General features: G+C 41.9%; 1 protein-coding gene across 1 annotated transcript in view; it reads left to right on the top strand.

The window, feature by feature from the left end:
- The window catches only part of SLC13A2 (solute carrier family 13 member 2), a 45,901-nt gene that overhangs the window by 10,657 nt on the left and 14,218 nt on the right, over positions 1-21,026 (top strand). The window contains exons 2-6 of the mRNA XM_051992333.1: positions 8,235-8,363; positions 11,626-11,762; positions 13,180-13,394; positions 14,458-14,629; positions 17,169-17,291. Coding sequence (XP_051848293.1) covers positions 8,235-8,363; positions 11,626-11,762; positions 13,180-13,394; positions 14,458-14,629; positions 17,169-17,291 — 776 coding nt within the window. The remainder of the gene's footprint in view (positions 1-8,234; positions 8,364-11,625; positions 11,763-13,179; positions 13,395-14,457; positions 14,630-17,168; positions 17,292-21,026) is intronic.

Genomic DNA, 21,026 nt, shown 5'->3' with positions numbered 1-21,026 from the left:
AAGCTGTTGCTTCCTATTTAAGAATCCTATGATTCTAAATAGAATGATCATTTAGAGGGAAGCTAAATGAGGTGTTCCTGAAGTAGACTAGATCTCCAAGGCTCTTTATGGATCTAAACCTCAGATCCCATGATTCCAAAACCCTCATCCTAGGCTTCCCAAATGGACAGTTGTTTGATCCCAAGGGCATGAAGGTTCTTAATATAATTTAGACCTGAAAAGACTTAATATAGAGACCTAAATTAAAAGATCTAGACAAGAAAGGGACTCTACAGATCATATAATCCAATTTACTCATTTTACAGATAAGGAAACTGAGGCTCAGGAAGGTGAAGTTGTAAGTAGAATCAAGACTTGAACTCAGGTATCTTGCTTTCTCCACACCACAGTCAGGTCTTGTTCCAAAAAAGAGAGGATTAAAGGCCCCTAACTTTTGTGTGATATGGACCCCTTGGGTGTGATCCGATGAAATCTATAGATGCTTTCTCAGAATAATGTTTTTAAATAAAATAAAACAGAATTAGAAAAGAAATAAATTAGACTGAAGTAATTATGAAAATATTTTCAATTATATTAAGAACTCCAGGAGATAAGCTCCACAAGTCCTTCTAGTTCATTTATATTCAATAAGGATTTATTAAGCTTTCCAGCTCTTTATTCAGCACTTGTTTGGGGTCACTAATCCAGCATGGTTTATTAAAAGTACATTCCAGAATATGCCAAAAGGGGAGGGACCAGATGGCATCATTCCCATTAGGACTTCCAGTGGTTCCCCAAGGCAACCAAGAGCAACCAAAACAATTCTAAAATTGATCTGCCTAGAACCACTGTTAACAATCCAAACCCCTCCACCCTCCCTATCCCTATAGTGGGGATGAGAGAGCATTCTTCAGTCCTTCCTCAAGCCTTCTCATCTGATATGCTCGTCCTATATCCTTTCTGCCCTTAAGTCTGTTGAGGACCTAAGCTTGAGAGCCTCAGTTTTCTCATCAGCAAAATGGGATTAATTATACTTGTCCTTTCTTTCTAAAAAGGTTCTTTTGTGAAAATCAAATGAGCTAATGTGTATGAAAGTGGTTCCCACCCTTCCCCCTCTCACACACACATACTTACCCACCACCACCAAGTAGGACCAGTCTCTACCAGCCTAAGTTAACTATCAAACCAAGAGACAGCCCCTGGGGCATCTGGGCATTTGCTGCTGATGCTCCAGTTATTCTTGCCCTAGTAATGGTTAATCACAATGTGGGTCATTTCCCAAAGGCCCTTCAGGGGCACCCAGTTAATTCTTTCCTCCTTCTACCCCACCCCCCAGAGCTGGCAGTCTTATTGCCTGTGTCTCTGAGATGGGACTAGGCAGATTTCCACTTCTATCACTATCTTTCATCCCAATTGTATTATCCTTCTGAAGGACGATGCTGTCTCCCATGGGCTGGAGGATCTCTGAGAGCAGACACTGTGGCTTCTCCTGCTTCTCTTATCTGTTCTTGGCCCCAAACCCCCAACACATACATGCCTTGTTCAGTTACCTCTTTTTTTTTTTTTCCTCTGAAGCAGTTGGGGTTAAGTGACTTGCCCAGGGTCACACAGCTAGGAAGTGTTAAGTGTCTGAGACCAGATTTGAACTCAGGTCCTCCTGACTTCAGGGCCAGCACTCTATCCACTGCATCATCAATTCAATTACCTCTTAATCTTAATGGGAGCAATATTTATGTAGCTAGCACTTTGCTCTCTTACCAGAAGCCACCCTGAGCTGCTTTTCCTTCCTGGAATCCCTGGTCTCCTCCACCTTCAGCTCAAGGTGCACCTTCCAGGTGTCCTTCCCACCCCATCCCTACCCTCAGCTTCTAGAACTTCACTCTAGAGTTACTCTGTATGTATCATGCCAATCGTGACTCTACCTATTTGTATATAGGTTTGCTTTAGAATGTAAGCTCTTTGAAGGAAGGCACTGTTTCCTTTCTGGTTTTGTATCCCCAGAATTCTGCGCAGTGCTTGGCAAAAAGTAAACCCATAATAAATTCATGTTGAATGGCTAACACAGAAATGTGTTTTGCATGACTTCCCATGTATAATGGAGATCATAGTGCTTGCCTTCTCAGTGGGTGGGGGAGGATGCTATCTACATCCAGAAAAAAAGAACTATGGAGATTAAAGGTAAATCAACTATGTTCAATTCTTTTTTGTTTTTTTTTTTCTCTCTCACATGGTTTTACCCTTTGATTCTGATTTTTCTCTCCCAGCATGCTTCATAAAGTATTATGTGCTAAGAATAAATAAATAAACAAATAAATGAATGAACAAATAAATAAATATGAATGTTAAAAAAAAAACTGGATAAATGTTGATTGGTCATATAGAGTACTGGACTAAGAGACAAGAAGACCTAGGTTTAAATCTTGCCCCTACTAGCTTTGAGATGTGGGCAAATCACTTCATCTGATGTTCTTCAGGGCCAATTCCTTGGAATTTTTCTCTTAAAATTGAAGTTGGTGAAGGCAGTTCATTTTTTTTAAGTTTATACATGTAAAATCACGGTAAACATATTTCCACATTAGTCATGTTGTGAAAGAAGAATTAAAACAATAGGGAAGAACCACAAGAAAAAGAAAAAAAAAAAACTAAAACTAAAAAAAAAAGTGAAAATGCTTCAATTTACATTCAGAATCCATAGTTTTTTCTCTGGATGTGAATAGAATTTTCCATCACTAGTCTTTTGGAATTGTCTTGGATCATTGTATTACTGAGAAGATCTAAGTGTATCTTAGTAGATCATTACACAGTGTTGCTACAATGTACAATGTTCTCCTGGTTCTGCTCATTTCACTTTGCATCAGTTCATGTAAATCTTTCCAGGTTCTTTTGAAATCTTCATGCTCATAATTTCTTACAGAACAATAATAGTCCATTACATTCATCTACCATAACTTGTTCAGCCATTCCTCAATGGATGGGCATCCACAATTTCCAATTCTTTGCCACCACAAAAAGAGCTACTATAAATATTTTTATACATGTTGGTCCTTTTCCCTTTTTAATGATCTCTTTGAGATACATATCTAGTAGTGGTATTGCTGGATCAAAGGGTATGCACAGTTTTACAATGCTTTGAGCAATTGCCTTCCAGACTAGTTGGATCAGTTTCAACTCCACCAACAATGTATTAGTGTGGTGAAGGCAGTTATAGAGATTGAATCTTTTCCATATTTCCCAGAACATTCCTGGGAGATAGGTCATAGGATGATAGATTTAGAGTTTAAAAAAAACTTGAGGGATCATCTAGTTCAATCCCCTCTCATTTCATAGATGTGGAAACTAATGCTCAGCTCTTTTCTGGAGCCCAGATTAATTCACTATAATTGCATAGTATATACAACCTTTCTCCTTTTCTTTCTTCTTTCCCTCCCTTCTTCCTTTCTTTCTCCTTTCATTCCTTGCCTCTCTCCTTCCCTTACTGTTGAGGAGAGGGAGGAAGTATTCTTTTCCTGGAACTCTTTTTGGGCTAGTTCATTGGATCATAGATTTAGACCTGGAAAGGACCTTAGATGCCATTTAGTTCAATTCTCATTTTTATGGAGGAGAAATTGAGGTTTAGAGAATATATAAGTATAAAGATATAACTCCTCTACATGTGTATCTATATAAAGATTTTTAGAAAGACTCTAAATTCAAGATCTTCTCCACTATACAGTTATTCAATCAGTAGAGTGTCTACTATATTAGAGTACTGAAGTAGAAGTAAAGAGGAAGGAACCAGATAGAGGAGAACTAAAAATCCACATCTCTGCCTGCTTAAAACTTAATTTAGTTATGGGAAGGACCAGTATATCAATGTATATGTTAACAAGCTTGGGATGCTCCTAGAAGGAAAGGACCTTAGAGCTCATACAGTCCCACCCCCATCACTGCACAAAGGAGGAAGTTGAAGTTGACAAAGTGACCAGTTTCACTTGGCCACCCAAAATCACTCAGTGTATTAGTGGCAGAGCCCAGGTCTCCTGGCCAATGTGCTGAAAGCATAAGATAAAACATGGAGTAAAATTGCTGTAAGATTAAGATGACTTGTAAACCTAAAGCATCATACAAATGCAGGTAGATGGTAATCAGGGAAGGTTTCTGGGAGATAATAAGCCAGAACCAGTTTGATTCAATAAGCATTAATACAAGTAAGTACCTACTGTGTCAGGGCAGCTAATGGCTCAGTGGATAAAGCATCAGGGCCTACAGTCAAGAAAATCTGAATTCAGATCCAGCCTCAGACACTTACTGTGTGATCCTGGAAAGTCATTTAACTCTGTTTGTTGCAATTTCCTCGAATGGAGCTGGAGAAGAAAATGACCAGCCAACCATTCCAGTATGGCTGCCAAGACGTAGGATTACAAAGAGTCAGATGTGACTGAAGTGACTTAACAGTAATAATTAAGCCTGTGTACAATGAATTGAGTTAGAGAATTGTCAGTGCTCACTGTATCCAGAATTCTACTAGATTCTGAAGGAGACTGGGAAAGGAGATAAGTAAGAGAAAACACTGCCCTTTTAAGAAGCTTACATTCTCCTGAAATCAGATGGAAGACTGATACCATAAGTATTTATGCATGAAACAAGGTAGGGATGATGAAGGAAAAGCCTGAAGTTAAGAAGAGCTTCTCAAAAGACAAGGTATGATGGGAGTGCTTTCAAAGAATGGTCAAATGTATAGGTTAGAAGGCCACCATGGAAAATATGGCATGAGGTGGAGAAGAGGCATTTCAGGTAAGGGCAGGAAAAGAAAAGGGAAGCCCAGGGAGTAGATATTTGTTGGGCAGACAGGAAGAAAATCCAAGATTAGGACCTCGGGGCTGTTCAGTGCAATCCCTCCATTTTACAGATGAGGAAACTGAGGCCCTTTGAGGTTAAACAGCTAAATTCAGTTTGGCCAAACTGGGGCATGAGGACCTGGGTGCTGAGTATCAAGAGAAGACTCAAAGGAGTCTGAAGAGACCAGAGCAGGAGTGTGTCACAGACCCTTTGGCAACTGGTGAAAACTATAGTTCCCTTCTCAGAACAATGTCTGTTGCCCTGTATTCATAATTGAAGAAAATGCTACATTTCAGTGAGAGGTTAATAAAAGAGAATAACAATGAGAGGTTCATGGACCTGCTGAAATCTAGCCACATTCTCCTTGGGGACTGATTCATGCCCAGATTAAGAACTCCCTGAAGATGCTAGATGGGGTGATAAGAGCTGAACTATAAATCTGAAAGCTGATTCCATTCTTGGTTTGGCTACTAAACTGTTGGTAACCTCAGGGGAAATCACTTTTCTCTGTAAAGATCAACAGCATAGAAGACAGGAAAAAGATGATAGATAGGGAGATGGATGAGTACAGAGGAAAATGGATGATAAATACATAATTAGATGGGAAAATATAAAAAGGGAGATAGAGAATAGATAGAAAGAAGGATAAATGGATGGATGGATGGATGGAGATAAATGATGGAAATATCCTTCTATTGTCTAAAAGTATCTATTTACTATCAGTAGACACTATCTAGATGATGGAAAGACAGAGATAGATGAGAGAAAGAGAAAGAGAGAGAGAGAGAGAGAGAGAGAGAGAGACAGAGACAGAGAGACAGAGAATGCAATAATCTGGGGATACTTACTCCAAGCAAGGCAGTGTTCTGTCCTCGATGAGCTTACATTGGAATGGGGAACAAAGGGGACCATAAAACCCCTTTCATGCTGAAGCTTCATTTCCCAGGTCTGTTATCTTGGAGGGTAGGGAGAAGGGTAAGAATTTAGGGATCAAACTCCCATTTTACTGATGAATAAACTGAGCCTCCAGTCCTCCATTGCCTCCTCCCCTTTGCCTCTCTTCCCACTGAAAGCTGAGACCTTGACAAGCCTTTCTTAAGATGAGCAGGGCAGGGGGAGGGAAAGGTCTGGTCACAGAGTCCACCGAGGCCCTTTCACTCTGCCTGCATTGGGCCAGGAGAGTGGATAGGACTGGGCCGATGAGTAACTGAGCTGTTCAATCATTGCAAAGGCAATTAGAGGGAGAGGAGCCCTGGGATCAGCAGGATACTCCACATACCCTGTGGATAGAAGACAGAGACTAGAGTTGGGGGGGAGGGGGAGGGGGAGAGATGGGTTACAGGGCCAGGTTCAAAGCAGTCCCCCCTCCCCCAACCTCTTCCCCAGAGGAAGGTGGATATGTGTGGAGATGAGCAACAGGAGACCCCTTGGAGCTGGTGAGTTGGCCTCTTTCCAGGCTGGGGAGGGGACACTAGGGGGACCAAATCTGCCCCCATGACCGGGCCCAGCCGGCCCAGAATGAGTGCCCCCTCCCTCTCAAGACCTGCTCTGCTTTGCCCTCAGTTCCTCAATCCCACCCTCAGCCCTGTTTTCCAGCAGGAGGTTAAGTCTGTGTGGAAAAGCAGACAAACTTCACTTTGCTTCTGCCAAAAGAGGGCCTGGCAGGGAGGAGACTTAAATCCCTTTTTGGGCCATAACTATCTCACCAGGTTAGAAATTCTGGCTAAGAATTCTTACCCAGAAGCATTCAAGGGGTTTCCTTCCCACCATAGAAATACCGACTCAATTGGACCAGAAGTCCCATCAGCTGACAAATCATTTCTCCTCTTTTCTCCCGTCCCCATCCTTTAGCCTTCTTACTAACTGATCTTACTCTCCTTCCCCATTCCTGCTACACCCCTCCTCCCATGTCCCAGACTATGGTTCTAAGTAAAGTATGGCACGCACCCCAGGGTGGCAGGAGTGCCAATTGCTATTACATTGATTTATATTGATTTAGTCTAAGGTTTTCTTGGCAAAGAAACTGGGGTGGTTTGCCATTTCCTTCTCCAGCTCATTTTACGGATGAAGAAACTGAGTAAAGCAGAGTAATGTTGACTTGCTCAGGATTATAATCCGGTCTGAGACTGAATTCACACTGGGGTCCTCCTGACTCTAGAGCTGGTATTATCTACCCGGTTGCCCGATACTTTTCCCAATACTTTTTTTAATCCCTCCCAAACAACTTTAGATCATACACATTCTTAGTTTCTTGATATTGTATTCTGCTTCTCTCCCAAACCGTTATTAGTGCTGATCCTCTCCAATCTGCAGTTCCCATCTCACAGACTCAGTTCTTATCTTCTCCCCCCATAGTACTTTCTGTCCCTGACTTGTGCCCTCTGGATTCCCTATATCCCCTTCCCTAATTTAATCTTCCAGTTCCTGCTTTTTCTCACAATGTTCTCTCCACCCTTCTTCGTTGCTCCCAATCCCCTCACCCAGAATCCTTCTTTCCTGAGAAATCAAACTAAATTGATGTGAATATTTATCACTCACTAGTGAGTAATATATTCAGGGCTGGATGCCTAGACTGGAAAAGGGACATCTTCCTCTATTAGGATATAACAGCAAAACCCCAGTTCCCTCTTGGAATAAAGAGTTTGGCTAGAGCTCCGATATTCTAGGATTTTAGGCCCCAATCCCCCTCCTTACCCCAACCCCATCTCTGACCCAGACTTCACAAGTGTGCTCCCTGAGGAAAAGTTGGAATATAAACTCCTTGAGGGCAGGAACTAATGTACATCTTTGTGTCTCTAGTGGCTGATACATAGATGCTTAATAAATGATTGTGGATAGATGGATGGATGGATGGATATCTCCTCCATACTGAGAGATCTTATTCTTTGTCTGTAACTGCTCACCAGGGCTTGATCTTTCCCCTTTTCCTCAACTCTCCAAACCCTCAACTTGATTTTCCAATCCATTCAAAAGGCTCTTTCCCCTTGTTAAAAGTTTTAAGTGGCCTGAATCTCTCTTTCTCCCATATTTCTGAGTGTGAAGACTAGAAGAAAATCGGATCATGGGATTCAGAGGGTAATCGTGTGGGAGAAAGGGCAGGCAGAGATGGTTAATTAGGGGGAGATTTTTTATTGAGAAGGGGCACAGGTAATAAAGGTGTTTTTTGAGGGGCAGCTAGATGGCAGAGTGGATAAAGAACCAGCCATGAAGTGATGAGAACTTGAGTTCAAATCTGGTCTCAGACATTTAGGACTTACTAGCTGTGTGATGCTGGGCAAGTCACTAAACCCCAAGTGTCTCACCCCCCACCCCCAAAAAAAGTCTAATTGAAAAAAATCAAAAGACAAAATATAAAACTGAACCAGTTATTAGAAAAACTAGAAATAACAGTGTCTCTCTGATCCCTGATTGCTCTCTCTCTTCGATCCTGCCCCCAGGAAGCCCAATGTGCCTACGCCATCATCCTCATGGCCCTCTTGTGGTGTACAGAAGTTCTGCCCCTGGCTGTCACTGCCTTTTTCCCTCTCATCCTCTTCCCCATGATGTCCATCATGGATGCATCTGAGGTGAGTCTTTCTCCTTATTCCCATCTCTTCCTGCCCATCCATACCCACAAGAGGTGTTTGGGGGTGAGTGGGAGCTGAGAAAAGGTTGGGTGGATGACACTATTGAATGAAAAGTAACCATATACCTTTATATATGAATGAAGCATAGTTGTAAAAAATACTTGTGCGTTTCTTTGTTACTGAGAGCTCATAATTATTCTCATTTTTCAAATGACCAAACTAAGGGTCAGAGATTTGCCTAAGATCCCTCAGCTTGATGACTTATACTGGCATAGTTCTAAAATTGTACATTTATATTCAGTACAAAGAGTACTGAATTTGTAGGGAGAAGAAAGGATTCTAGGCCCTCGAACCAACTCCCCACCTCTCACATACACCACCACCACCTGCCATTTAATTGCTGTATGATCTTGGGAAAGTCATTTTGATAAGATCTAGATTTGGGGGTTCCCAGTCAGGGAACCAAATGAAGGGGTTTGGCTCCCCTCAATCCCCTTAGGATTTGGCACAAGGTAGGGAGTTGTGGGAACCGCCTTCTGGCCATGCAGAGGTCCTTCATAAAAGAGTTTACAAAGCTGAAAAGCTGAACTGATAAAAAGAAGTTTATTATAGACATTGGGAAGTCAGCCTTTGCTATGCATGAATAGAAAGACTGAATTCCCTAGTGGCAAGGTCTGACAGAGAAGTAAAGTTTCTAGTAGAGAGATCTCAAGGGAGAAATATAAAGTCTTGTTAGGGAAATAGGTGAGAATAAAGAGAAGGTAACGCTGAAAGAGAATGTCATTTCAGCGGGCAGAGATTAATGCTATGACAGGGATGGTATATTAGGTCCCCTGCAAGGACTAAGCCCCAAGTTGCCATTTTTATAAAGAAATCTGAGACAAAAATTTCAACCCAATGAGATTCCCTCAATGCCGGCACTGCCCCCAGGCCCAGGTGAGACCACTTAATGGGAGTGGTTTTGAGCCAACAATAAGAGTCAATAGAAATCTACATGGTTCGCCACATGAGATTACTTCAATTAGTCCCACCAAGATAAACTGCTTTATCTTGGTTCTTTGGGGAGGGTTTCACTGAGGCAGGATTCAAGGAGAATCTCTCTTTCAAGGATCTTCAAGTGCTTTACCTCATAGCTCGTTTCCAAAGTCAGAGAGAGAGAAAAAGAGTGTCAGGGCTCCCCTGTCATTTTAACCAGTCCCGGCCTAGGCAGCCTCATCTAAAAAATGAGCATAATGAAAATTTCCTTTTCTAAAAGCAGGGGGCCAGAGTTGTCCTCTGGGAGTCCCCCTTAAGGCAATGATAAACAGCTCTGGGACTTCCTATTGTGCCCTGCAGATAAGGATTAGGAGGGGAAGATCCTATTAGCTGAGATGTCCCCATGTCCCACCCTGTGAGATGGTATGAACAGCTTGCTGTACTTGGAATAAGAGACCCCTATGTTCTAGATACTCAAATACTTACCATCTGGGTAAACACTGGCCAATCACTTAATCTCTTCTGAAACTTATCCATGAAATGGGAATATTTTCACTCATAAAGTGCTACATAAGTAGCCATTGTTATTAGTTGCTGGACCTACTTGGGTTATGTTGAGCTCCATAAAGAAATTCAATGTCTTTCTCCCTGGCCATCTCTAAGCCAAAGGAAAGTTCATGAAGCTCTGACCCAGGACGGCATTTTTAATGTTCTTCATAATTGAGTTTTCAAGGCTGAATTTGTACAACTTCAAATACCCATAGACTCTGAAAAAAAAAATTCCATCTAGACATTTTGTACTCTAACCCTGAAGTTAGAAGACTTCATAACACTCATATTTCTTGATTCTTGACATCTTCTCAAGTTTATTTGACCATGGAACTCATTGGGGCTTGAAACTTGCTGACAGAACTTGTACATATAAACAGGGAATGAAGGGCAGAGTGGTTAAGCAGGAAATATCTAGGAGAATAATTGGATGGGGAGAGTGGACCAAGGAAGATTGAAAATAAAAAGGAGAAAATAATTCATTTGTTTTGATAAATACATAATTCCATGTTTACTTTTTTAGAAGGGAAAGTATCACAGCCATTAATTTTTTTCCCCCAGAAGTCCTATTCACCAGACAAAGAACATCAAGGTTCCATAAGACATTACCTTAAAAGCTTTTTGGGTGGAAAGATGTCATTGGTTCAGGATCATTGGTTTAGTTGCTTTGAAGATCATCCTATTTTATGGATTCTGGACAAAACCCTTCACAATTTGGCAGAAATGTGATTAATGAAGCTAGTCTTTGGCTCTTAGGATCACTGATTAAAGACTTGAGGAGACTTTCAAAGTCATTAGACCCGTGCTATCAAACTCAGATAGAAACTGGGACTACCAATGAATATATAATTATCCCTGTGAGCTGTGTATTATTTTAGTTTTAAAATGTAGAATTATTCATGTTGTGTTGGATTTTTCTTTATTTCTGCCCAATATTTCCCAATTACATTTTAATCTGGTGGGGGGACCTAATCTTAGGGGGTCTCAGGACTGGGGGCCATTGACACTTCTGGACTAATTTGTCTCACCTCTCCCATTTTACATATGAGACTTAAATAACTACCCTAAACTCAAACAAGTTGTTTTTCCCTGACAAGGACTGCCTCGATTTCACTTGAAATATAGTGCTAATTCTCTTCAGGAGAGAGATCTAAAATAATGATAAATCCCAAAATTATTCACATTGGCTTTGGGATGCATTATACTTATTCATCATCTTCATTGTGTCCTTTTTAGAATTTAAATATTTTATTCCAATGAGTATATAGAATCATGCTTGGGGCAAGGGGAAATCAGCCTGGTATTTCCCCTTGGATAATGCATGAATTTGAGGTCAGACTTATATCTGAAAGTTTAAAGCTGCTGTGATCCCCAAACTTATGGTTATCCTGGTATTTGGGGGTTGGGAGGAGGGAGAGTCAACTCTTTCTGTGCCCTGGACCCTCTGGCAGCAAACTGGTGAAGTCTCTAAGAGCCCAGAATTATGTTAAGTGATACAAAATATACAAGATTACACAAGAAGCCAGTTAGATTGAAATACTGCTGTTGACATGTTAAAATACAAATTCTTGGCTAAAAAGTCCTTAGTTCTTCTAAAAAGCCCTAAGAACTAAAAAGTTCTTAGTAATAAGAACATGGGCAGGAAATAGTACCCTCCTTTGCCTCTCACTCTCCTCTCTCTTTCTCTCTCTCTCTCTCTCTCTCTCTCTCTCTCTCTCTCTCTGGGACTTGACATCAGGTTTGCGTCGAGTACTTGAAAGACACCAACATCCTCTTCATCGGGGGCCTCCTGATGGCCATAGCTGTTGAAAAATGGAACCTACACAAGCGCATCGCTCTCCGTGTCCTCCTCTTCATTGGCGTGAGACCAGCATTGTGAGTCCAGAAGGATTCCACATGCCAGGACGAGGAGCAGGTTCTGGGCAGTTAACATGGCGGGGACTGAGGTGGGGAGGGTGGACAGGGGTCAAGGGATCATTCCCTGGTCTCCATGTGTTTTTGAAAGAGGCTGGGGGGAGGAGGGGGGGGTGGGCAGCTAGGTGGTGCAGTGGATAGAGCCCCAGCCCTGGAGTCAGGAGGACCTGAATTCAAATCTGACCTCAGAAACTTAACACTTCCTAGCTGTGTGACCCTGGGCGAGTCATTTAACCCTTAACCCCAATTGCCTCAGTCAAAAAAAAAAAAAAAAAAAAAGAGGCTGGGAGGTGGAGGGGATTATGATTAGGCGCTAGACTGAAGATTTAGGGTCAAATACCACCTCAACATATCACTGCACATCACTTAAATTTTGTGACCCTCAATCTCTTCCTCTACCATCATTTGCCAGGAATTTGGGATGTGGGGTAAATATCAGTGCTTACCCAGGAAGATGCCCACTTACTTTTAATGGAAGGGCGATTTTGTTGCTCAGTTGTGCCTGATTTTGTGTGGTCCCATTTGGGGTTGTTTCAGGCCAATATACTGGAATGGTTTGCCATTCCCTTTCCAGCTCATTTGACAGATGAGGAAACCGAGGCAAATAGGGTAAAGTGACTTGCCCAGCAACTAATAAGTGTCTGAGACTGGATTTGAACTCATAAAGATGAATCTTCCTGATATGAAGGCCAGTGCTCTATCCACTCCACCACCTAGCTCCCCTGATGCAATAGGCGCTGACTGGTTATTGAACTCAACTAGTTCTAGTCTCACTTGTTCCTTTCCTTCCTAGAGATTGACTTTATATATACACACACATACATGTATGTACACATATGTGCCTATATGTGTGTGTACACATATATACTTATTTATATGTTCCTGTGTGTATATATACATGCACATACACATATATTTATGTATGTGTATATGTGCCTATGTAGGTGTGTATATTTATATGCATACACACACACACACACACACACACACACACATACACACACATAATATAGTAGCTAATTTTGGCAGTTCTACAGGGGTGTTCTCAGGGTGTCAGGGAGACAGGGAGCACTGCAGGGAGGAATTGGAAGCCACTCTGGGAGTGGTGAGCTCCACATTACTTGGGGGTGCTTCAGGGTGAGAGCAAACAGTGAGACCCCCGACTCTCCCGCCTTTGTTGGATTTTGGGGTTTGGCCGGAGACCTGATGGTGGGACTCCCACACACAACTTCTCCCCACAAGGAACGAGCAACAATGAGAACTCCAGGGTCACTGCTAGTTAGACCAGATTACGGGGATGGGGCTGGGCTTGCCCTGGGCTTCTGTTCTCCAGAGATGGGGAGGGGCCCAAGCCACCTAACTCTGTGCTTCTCCCCAGTCTGATGCTGGGCTTCATGGTCGTGACGGCGTTCCTCTCCATGTGGATCAGCAACACCGCCACCACGGCCATGATGGTGCCCATTGCCCATGCCGTCCTGGAGCAGCTGCACAAAACCCCAGAGCAGAAGGATGTGGAGGCGGGCAGCAACAACATGGCATTTGAGCTGCAGGAGCCCGATGGCACCATCGTCACAAAAGGAATCCCTCAGCTGGGTGAGAAGGGCCGGGGGAGCCTTGGACAGGGATCCCCTTCCTAAATGCCTTTGATTTCTCGTATTGGCTCCCTACGAGCCGGAGGAAGACTTCCCAAGGCCATCCAAGAGAAGGGCAGCTGGTGTGACCCTCGGGGGAAGGAGAGGGGGCAAAGGGCAGTGCCCTAATGGGGGATGGGAGACGGGAGGCCCGGAACCAGACCCACCTGGCACTTTCAAGCTTTTTACTGCCAGATTGGACTCTGGTTCTCTGGTCTATCCTGTTTCTACATCTGTGACTCCAAGGTCATTCTACCAAGTCTTCCCTGGGCGTTCTGAACCCAAAGTGGGATTCCCCTCTGAGCTAGGAGCTCCTGGCTCTCTTTGGGGGCAGCAAAGGAAAAGGAGCCTTCCTCCTTCCATGAGGTCCATTGGCCAGCAGCCTCCATTAGGCCTCGTGTGGCAGGTGGAGGATGAAATGGCCAAGGCTCAGGCTTCTGAGCATATCGATTAATTAATTGCCAAGTGCCAAACAAAATGGGACCAGACTCCTCAGCTTAGACTTGGACCCCAATTACAGGGGGAGATGTTATTTTATATATTAAAGGCAATCAAATAATGCTAATTATTTAAAATAAAATAATACACAGGGCAAGATTCAAACAACAAAGTCTTCTGATTTCTCACTAAATTAAGTTTTGTCCACAGGAAGGAAGTTGGACTAAATCCCTGACTGAGTAGAAAGAGAATAGAGTTAGCTCAGAATTGAGTCACAAGATAGGGTTGGTATGATTTACTCACTCCCCATAATTAACCACTTATTGTCTTAATTCCCTCAATTCCCTCTCTGAAGAGGCAGCCAGCGATTTCTGAACAGATCTCAAACTAATTTTTTCCCTTTCCCCTTGAAAAGGCCAGTTGGGCCCATTCTCTCTGCCCCAAGCTGGAAAATTTAGCTCTTTTTACCCTCATTATTGTAAAACTGAGAAAACCGAGATTCAGAAAAGTGTGACTGTTGACAAGTGACCTCTCTTTCCCTCCCATCTCAGCCACCCTAACCCCCTTCCTTCTCCTCCACCCCACAGACAGCAGTCCTATCCCACCCCCAGGGGCAGCAGAAAACGAGCAGAAGAAGAGGGAGCAGCTCAGATTGTCCCAAGGCATGAGCCTTTGTGTCTGCTATGCTGCCAGCATCGGGGGCATCGCCACACTGACTGGCACCACTCCCAACTTAGTGTTACAGGGACAAGTCAACTCGTGAGTAGGGGCCCCCAGCCCCATCCCTTCCAAGCCAGCTGTCCTCTTGGGCTAGGATGTCCTTGTGGGGCCAATAATTCTAATCGAAGTGTCCTATGACCAAGCCTCCCAGCTCTATGATACACAGTGTTCTGGGTCCTCAGGTCCCTCCCAGCTCTGATGTTCAATTCTTTGTTCCAAGGTCCTCTCCACCTTAAGATTCAGTGTTCCAAGTTCAAATGTCTCTTTATCTCCCAACACCCTCCCGGCCCTGATAATCAGCATTCTTTGTCTAAGGTCCTTTCCACTCCTGATGCTCCCACCCATTCTCTGTCTAGTATATTATGGATTTTATGCTCTACGATCCTTTCCGATCCTGGAAAATGAGGGAATTGGACTAGATCAGGGGTTCTTCCTTTTTTTATTCTAATAGTATTTTATTTTTCCAAATACATGTAAAGATAATTTTCAGCATTCATTTTTTGTAAGATTTTAAAGTTCCAAGCTATTAATCAACTCCCTAAAAAAAAATCCCCAGGACCAGATGGATTTACATGTGAATTCTACCAAACATTCAAAGAACAATTAGCCCCAATGCTTTATAAACTATTTGAAAAAATAGGGAATGAAGGAGTCCTACCAAACTCCTTTTATGACACAGACATGGTACTGATACCTAAATCAGGTAGGTTGAAAACAGAGAAAGAAAATTATAGACCAATCTCCCTAATGAATATTGATGCTAAAATCTTAAATAAGATATTAGCAAAAAGACTACAGAAAATCATCCCCAGGATAATACACCATGATCAAGTAGGATTTATACCAGGAATGCAGGGCTGGTTCAATATTAGGAAAACTATCAGTATAATTGGCCATATTAATAATCAAATTAACAAAAACCATATGATCATCTCAATAGATGCAGAAAAATCATTTGATAAAATCCAACATCTATTCCTATTAAAAACTCTTGAGAGTATAGGAATAAATGGACTTTTCCTTAAAATAATCAGGAGCATCTATTTAAAACCAGTAGTAAATATATGTAACGGGGACAAACTGCAACCATTCCCAATAAGATCAGGAGTAAAACAAGGCTGCCCACTATCACCATTACTATTTAATATTGTATTAGAAATGCTAGCTTTGGCAATAAGAGTTGAGAAAGAGATTAAAGGAATAAGAATAGGCAGTGAGGAAACCAAACTATCACTCTTTGTTGATGATATGATGGTATACCCCAGAGACTCTACCAAAAAGTTATTAGAAACAACCCACACCTTCAGCAAAGTTGCAGGATACAAAATAAACCCACATAAGTCATCAGCATTCTTATATATCACTAACAAAACCCAACAGTTAGAGTTACAAAAAGAAATTCCGTTTTAAGATTTTTAAGTTCCAAATATTTTTTCTCCATCTGATCCTTACCTTCCCAAGAAAGCAAATAATCTCCTGTAGAATATACATATATGATTATTTTTTAACATATTTCATATTAGTCATGTTGGGAAAGGAAAAGCGAGAGAAAAAAAACCAAAAAAGAGAAAACAAACAAACCAAAAAAGTGAAAATACTATATTTCGATCCACATTCAGTCTCCATAGTTCTCTCTCTGGATGTGAATGGCATTTTCTATCCCAAGTTTACTGGAATTATCTTGAATCTCCTCACTATTGAAAAGAGCCAAGTCCACTCCAGATAACCATCACATAATCTTATTACTGTGTACAATGTTCTCTTGGTTCTACTCACTTCACTCAGCTCTAGTTCATATAAGTCTTTTCAGGTTTTTCTGAAATCAGCTTGCTGATCATTTTTTATAAAACAATGATATCCCATAATTCATATAACTTCTTCATCCATTCCTCAATTGGTGAGCATTCACTTGATTTCCAATTCCTTGCCACCTCAAAAAGAGCTGCTACAAACATTTTTGCACATTAGATCAGGAGTTCTTAACGTGGAGCCCATAAATCAAGGTCTGGGGATAGATTTTTGAGAAAGAAAATAAGAATAAAAATTCCATCTTTATTTTCACTCACATCAAACTAGAATTTAACTTTTTTTTTTCAGTTATTTAGAAAATCATATTATGAGGAGCCCAAGGCTGCCTGCCAAAGGAATCTAAGATAAAGTTAAGAATGTGGTTGTGGTCTTAACCAGATGGTCTCTGAGGTTTTTTCTGGCTTTAATTCTTTTATGTGCTATGTTCTAAAGTGCTCTCTAAGGGGCAGCTAGGTGGTGCAGTGGATAGAGCATCAGCCCTGAAGTCAGGAGATCTGAGTTCAAATGTGACCCCAGATATAACACTTTCTAGCTATGTGACCCTGGGCAAGTCTTCCACCCCAATTGCCTCAGCAGTAAATAAATAAATGGATGGATGGATGAATGAATAAATAAAGTGCCTCCTAGGTCTGATAGTTGACATTCTGTAGCCCCTGCTACATTCCTGTGCCCTTCATGCCCTCTACAGTCAAAATCTCACTTAAGTGGGCAGGGAAAACAAGACCTTCTTGCCATAGAAATAATCACTGTCACATCTCCAACCCTACAGGCTCTTCCCAGATAACCCCAGCGTGGTGAACTTCGCTTCCTGGTTCGGTTTTGCCTTCCCAACCATGATCATTCTACTGCTGCTATCCTGGGTATGGCTCCAGATCCTGTTCTTGGGATTTAAGTAAGTTTGGGAACTAGTGCAAAGCTTCCAGAGATACCGTCAAAAGGGCTAAACTTCATGAAACAAGCAGGTCAGGGATCAATCAATCAATAAGCATTTATTCGTGTCAAGCACTGTGATTGATGTCCGGGATACAAAGACCTCCATGAAACTCTTCCAGCCCTCAAGGAGCTTACACCCTCCTGGAAGAGACGAGAGATAACCATCCCTGACATTTGTAGATAGCATCATTGGAATACTCAAGTAGATACAAAGAATTCTGGATCTTCTTATTTCATGTAGTCTTCACAATGGACTGTCACAAATGAGGTAGGAAGCGCAAATATCATCCTACCTATTTTACAGGTGAGGAGATTAGCACAGAGAGCTGATAGTTTGTTAAAGTATAAACAGATCATTTTTATGGTCTAGCCAGGATTTCAGATGCCCATGTGGCAATCAATTTTGGAGTGTGACAGAACCACGGGATTTAGAGCCAGGCGGGACCATATAGAATTCAGGGGTCCTCAAACTATGGCCCATAGGCCAGATGCGGCAGCTGAGGACGTTTATCCCCCTCACCCAGGGCTATGAAGTTTCTTTATTTAAAGGCCCACAAAACAAAGTTTTTGTTTTTACTATAGTCCGGCCCCCCAACAGTCTGAGGGACAGTGAACTGGCGCCCTATTTTAAAAGTTTGAGGACCCCTGAATTATAGATCATTCAGTCTAATTCCTTTCCCCCTTTAAAAGTGAAAAAATAAGTCCAGGATGGGTTAAAAATGACTTGGTAAATGGCCAAGCTGAAATTCAAAACCGAATTCCTTCATCCTAAATTCCCACTTCTGCTATGCTGCCAAACAATGACCGTATCTTACACTAAGTTGACCTGATTAGTCAGTCGGTCAATATGTACGTATTAAACACCCGTTATGTGCCAGGCAACGTACAAAAAGAGGCAAAGGTCAGTCCTTGCCCTAAAGCTCATAACTGAATAGAATTCAATAAATTCTATTTATTGACACGGACATACCTTGTACCACACGTGCATGTGTGCGTATTTGTGCTACTTTTCTGCCTTCTGCTGGATCCCCATCTCAGTTTAATCCAGGGTAAAAAGGTTCCACATGTAAGTGGTCCCACAAGATTGGATCTTGGTAAAGGATAATTTTTTGATGTAATCATATACAAGTTTATATACATAAGTGACCATCGGAACTTAGGGGCTGTGGGGTTTTATAAGTTAAACAAAGAGAGATGGGACCCCTTACAGATAGATCAATCTTGAGTGTAAGTTTAATCATTGGAATCTGGGTTCAGAGGCTGTACTTGTGGACACTCTGACCCTCTTAATCAACATATCCTCCATTTTCCACTGGATATCGGGGCCTGATTGAAACAGGTCTCCTGGATTTCTTTTCTTTTTCTTTTTCTTTTTTTTTTTTTTTAATTTCATTTAAAAGTGTTCCTTCTATTATGAGAAGTCTGTTCCTTGGGTATACAAAGAGGTAGATGCTATGATCCCTCAAGGGACTTCTAATCTAACCAGAGAAATAAGGCACAAATATACAAAAAATTAAATATCAATAGAAAAAAAATTTTTTTAAAAAGGCCTTATAAGAGATTCCCAAGACAGCATGTGGTTAATTGCCATGAAAACGATGATAAAGCAGTGAGCCTTGGAGCACCCAACACAAGGTTGATGGGCAAGGTCCCATATGAGGGACAGGGAGAACAATCTCTGCAGAAGGAAGTCTCGATGCAAACATTCTGTGAATCATGGGATCATGAAGTTAGAGCTGGAAAGAACCTCAGAGATCCCCTAGTCCAACCCTTTCATTTTACAAAGGAGAAACTGAGGCCCAGAGAATTTAAGGGATTTTTTTCACTTCACACAGATAGGATTTGAATCCAGATCCACTGACTCCAGTCATTGCCTTTTCCACTGATGGCTGAAAGCGGATCACTTTCCCTCTCTGGACTTTAGTTTCTTTATCTGTGAAATGAGATATTTTGCCTCAGTGAGCCCTATGGTCCCTTGTAACCCCAATCTCAGATTTGAGGATACTAGCTGACCTCGAGGATCCTTTCCAGCTCTAAGGCAGAGGGTCCTTCTGTACAAAGGGAATGGTGGAATTCAAGTCTTACAACATTAGGGTTGGGTACAGGCTGAGAAACAAGGCTAGGTCATTCGTTCCTATTTCCATCCCACTATTCCTTGACCTGGAAGGGGGTCTCAGGGAGTGAGAGATTAGCTCATCCAGCCTTTCCCTTCTGGGGAAACCCCTGGAAAAAGTCAGATCCAAGGGGATCCAGCTCCCTTTCCACAAGGGGCACAGATGAAGTCTGGGAAGAGTTTCCACCTCCGCCGCCTTTCTCAAGCCAAATTGCAAACTGGCTTTGAAAGCTGTGGCTGGGCCTCTGGCCTAGGATGGTGCTCTTTCTTGGAGTCCTACAGAAGATCTTTGTCTTTGATGCCCAAAGTTTTCTCACTTAACTCCCCTGCTCATTGAACTCCCAGAACACATTTTTATTACCTGAATTTGAAAACCTGCTTTGCTTGATTATAATTACCCATCATTTTCTTCTTCCTCTCCTCCCCCACTTTTTTGAGACTGAGTCTTCTATCTCACCTAGGCCACCTATGAGCCTAGGCCCCAATGCTGATTAATCAGCAGGGAAACTTGAGCCCATTTTTTTCCTCTCTTCTGGACCAAACCATACCTCTTCAGGCAATCCGGAGGCTCCAGAATTCCCCAGGACTCACCATATTAGTGCCAGATTGAGTGTGGTCAGAACCCCTAAACTCAAAAAATCCATCAGCTTCCACCTTCCTCCATACTAGGACTTCACAAGCCTGCCCCACCTCGACAGGACGGGCCCTGTTTCTGGGCAGCTGTCATCTTCTTGGGTCGTAAGCACTCCTGCATCTTCTTCCCTCTGCCCCCATACACTACAGACTTAAGAGCAAGTAGGAACATAAGAAGCCAGAAGGAACATTGTCTTGGAATCAGAGAGTCTGAGTTCAAATTGTGTCTTTATTATAATTATCTGTATGATATTAGGCAAGATACTTAATACACTGTGTCTCAGTTCCCTTCTCTAAAAGTTGGGATGAACTAGATCAGTGGTTCTCAAAGTGTGGTCCAGAGCATCCCGTCTACAAATTCAAAATGAGATGTTCTCTCTAATATGGCAAAGATTTGTAAATATAACCCACATACACAAAACCTCTTTGGACAGATCCTCAGTCGTTTTTAATAGACTAAAGACACTGAGAATGAAAGTTTGAGAACCACTGAAATAGATGATCTTTAAGGTCATTCCTATTTCTAAAACTAAATAAGGTCTTATTAAAAAAAATAACAAAATAGAAGCCAATCTTTTGTTATGTGGGATGGGTCTCTCAGAAATGAGAAGGAAAGGAATACAGAGAGAGAAAACAAAAGATAGCCATGAAAACTTATTTTTTTAAAAAAATAGTAAAAAATTAGTCATAATAGTAATAGTTTTCTGGCAAAGCATTTTGCTATTATTATCCATTTCTCTCCTCAGACAAACCTGGGAGGGAAGCACTTATTATCCTTGTTTTATATATGAGGAAACCGAGGCAAGCAGGTTAAGTGACTTGTTCAGAGTCCCACAGCTAATAAGTGTCTGAGACTTCCTAGCTCCATACATAGCCCTCTCTCCACTGTACCATCCAGGTAGCTATAAATACTCTAGGGTAAGATGAATAGAAGAAAATTAAAAGTAA

The sequence above is a fragment of the Antechinus flavipes genome, chromosome 4, assembly GCF_016432865.1.
Source record: "Antechinus flavipes isolate AdamAnt ecotype Samford, QLD, Australia chromosome 4, AdamAnt_v2, whole genome shotgun sequence".
Classification (NCBI taxonomy): Eukaryota; Metazoa; Chordata; class Mammalia; order Dasyuromorphia; family Dasyuridae; genus Antechinus; species Antechinus flavipes.
The sequence above is the reverse complement of the archived record's forward strand: the minus strand, read 5'-3'. Positions and strand labels throughout refer to the sequence as shown.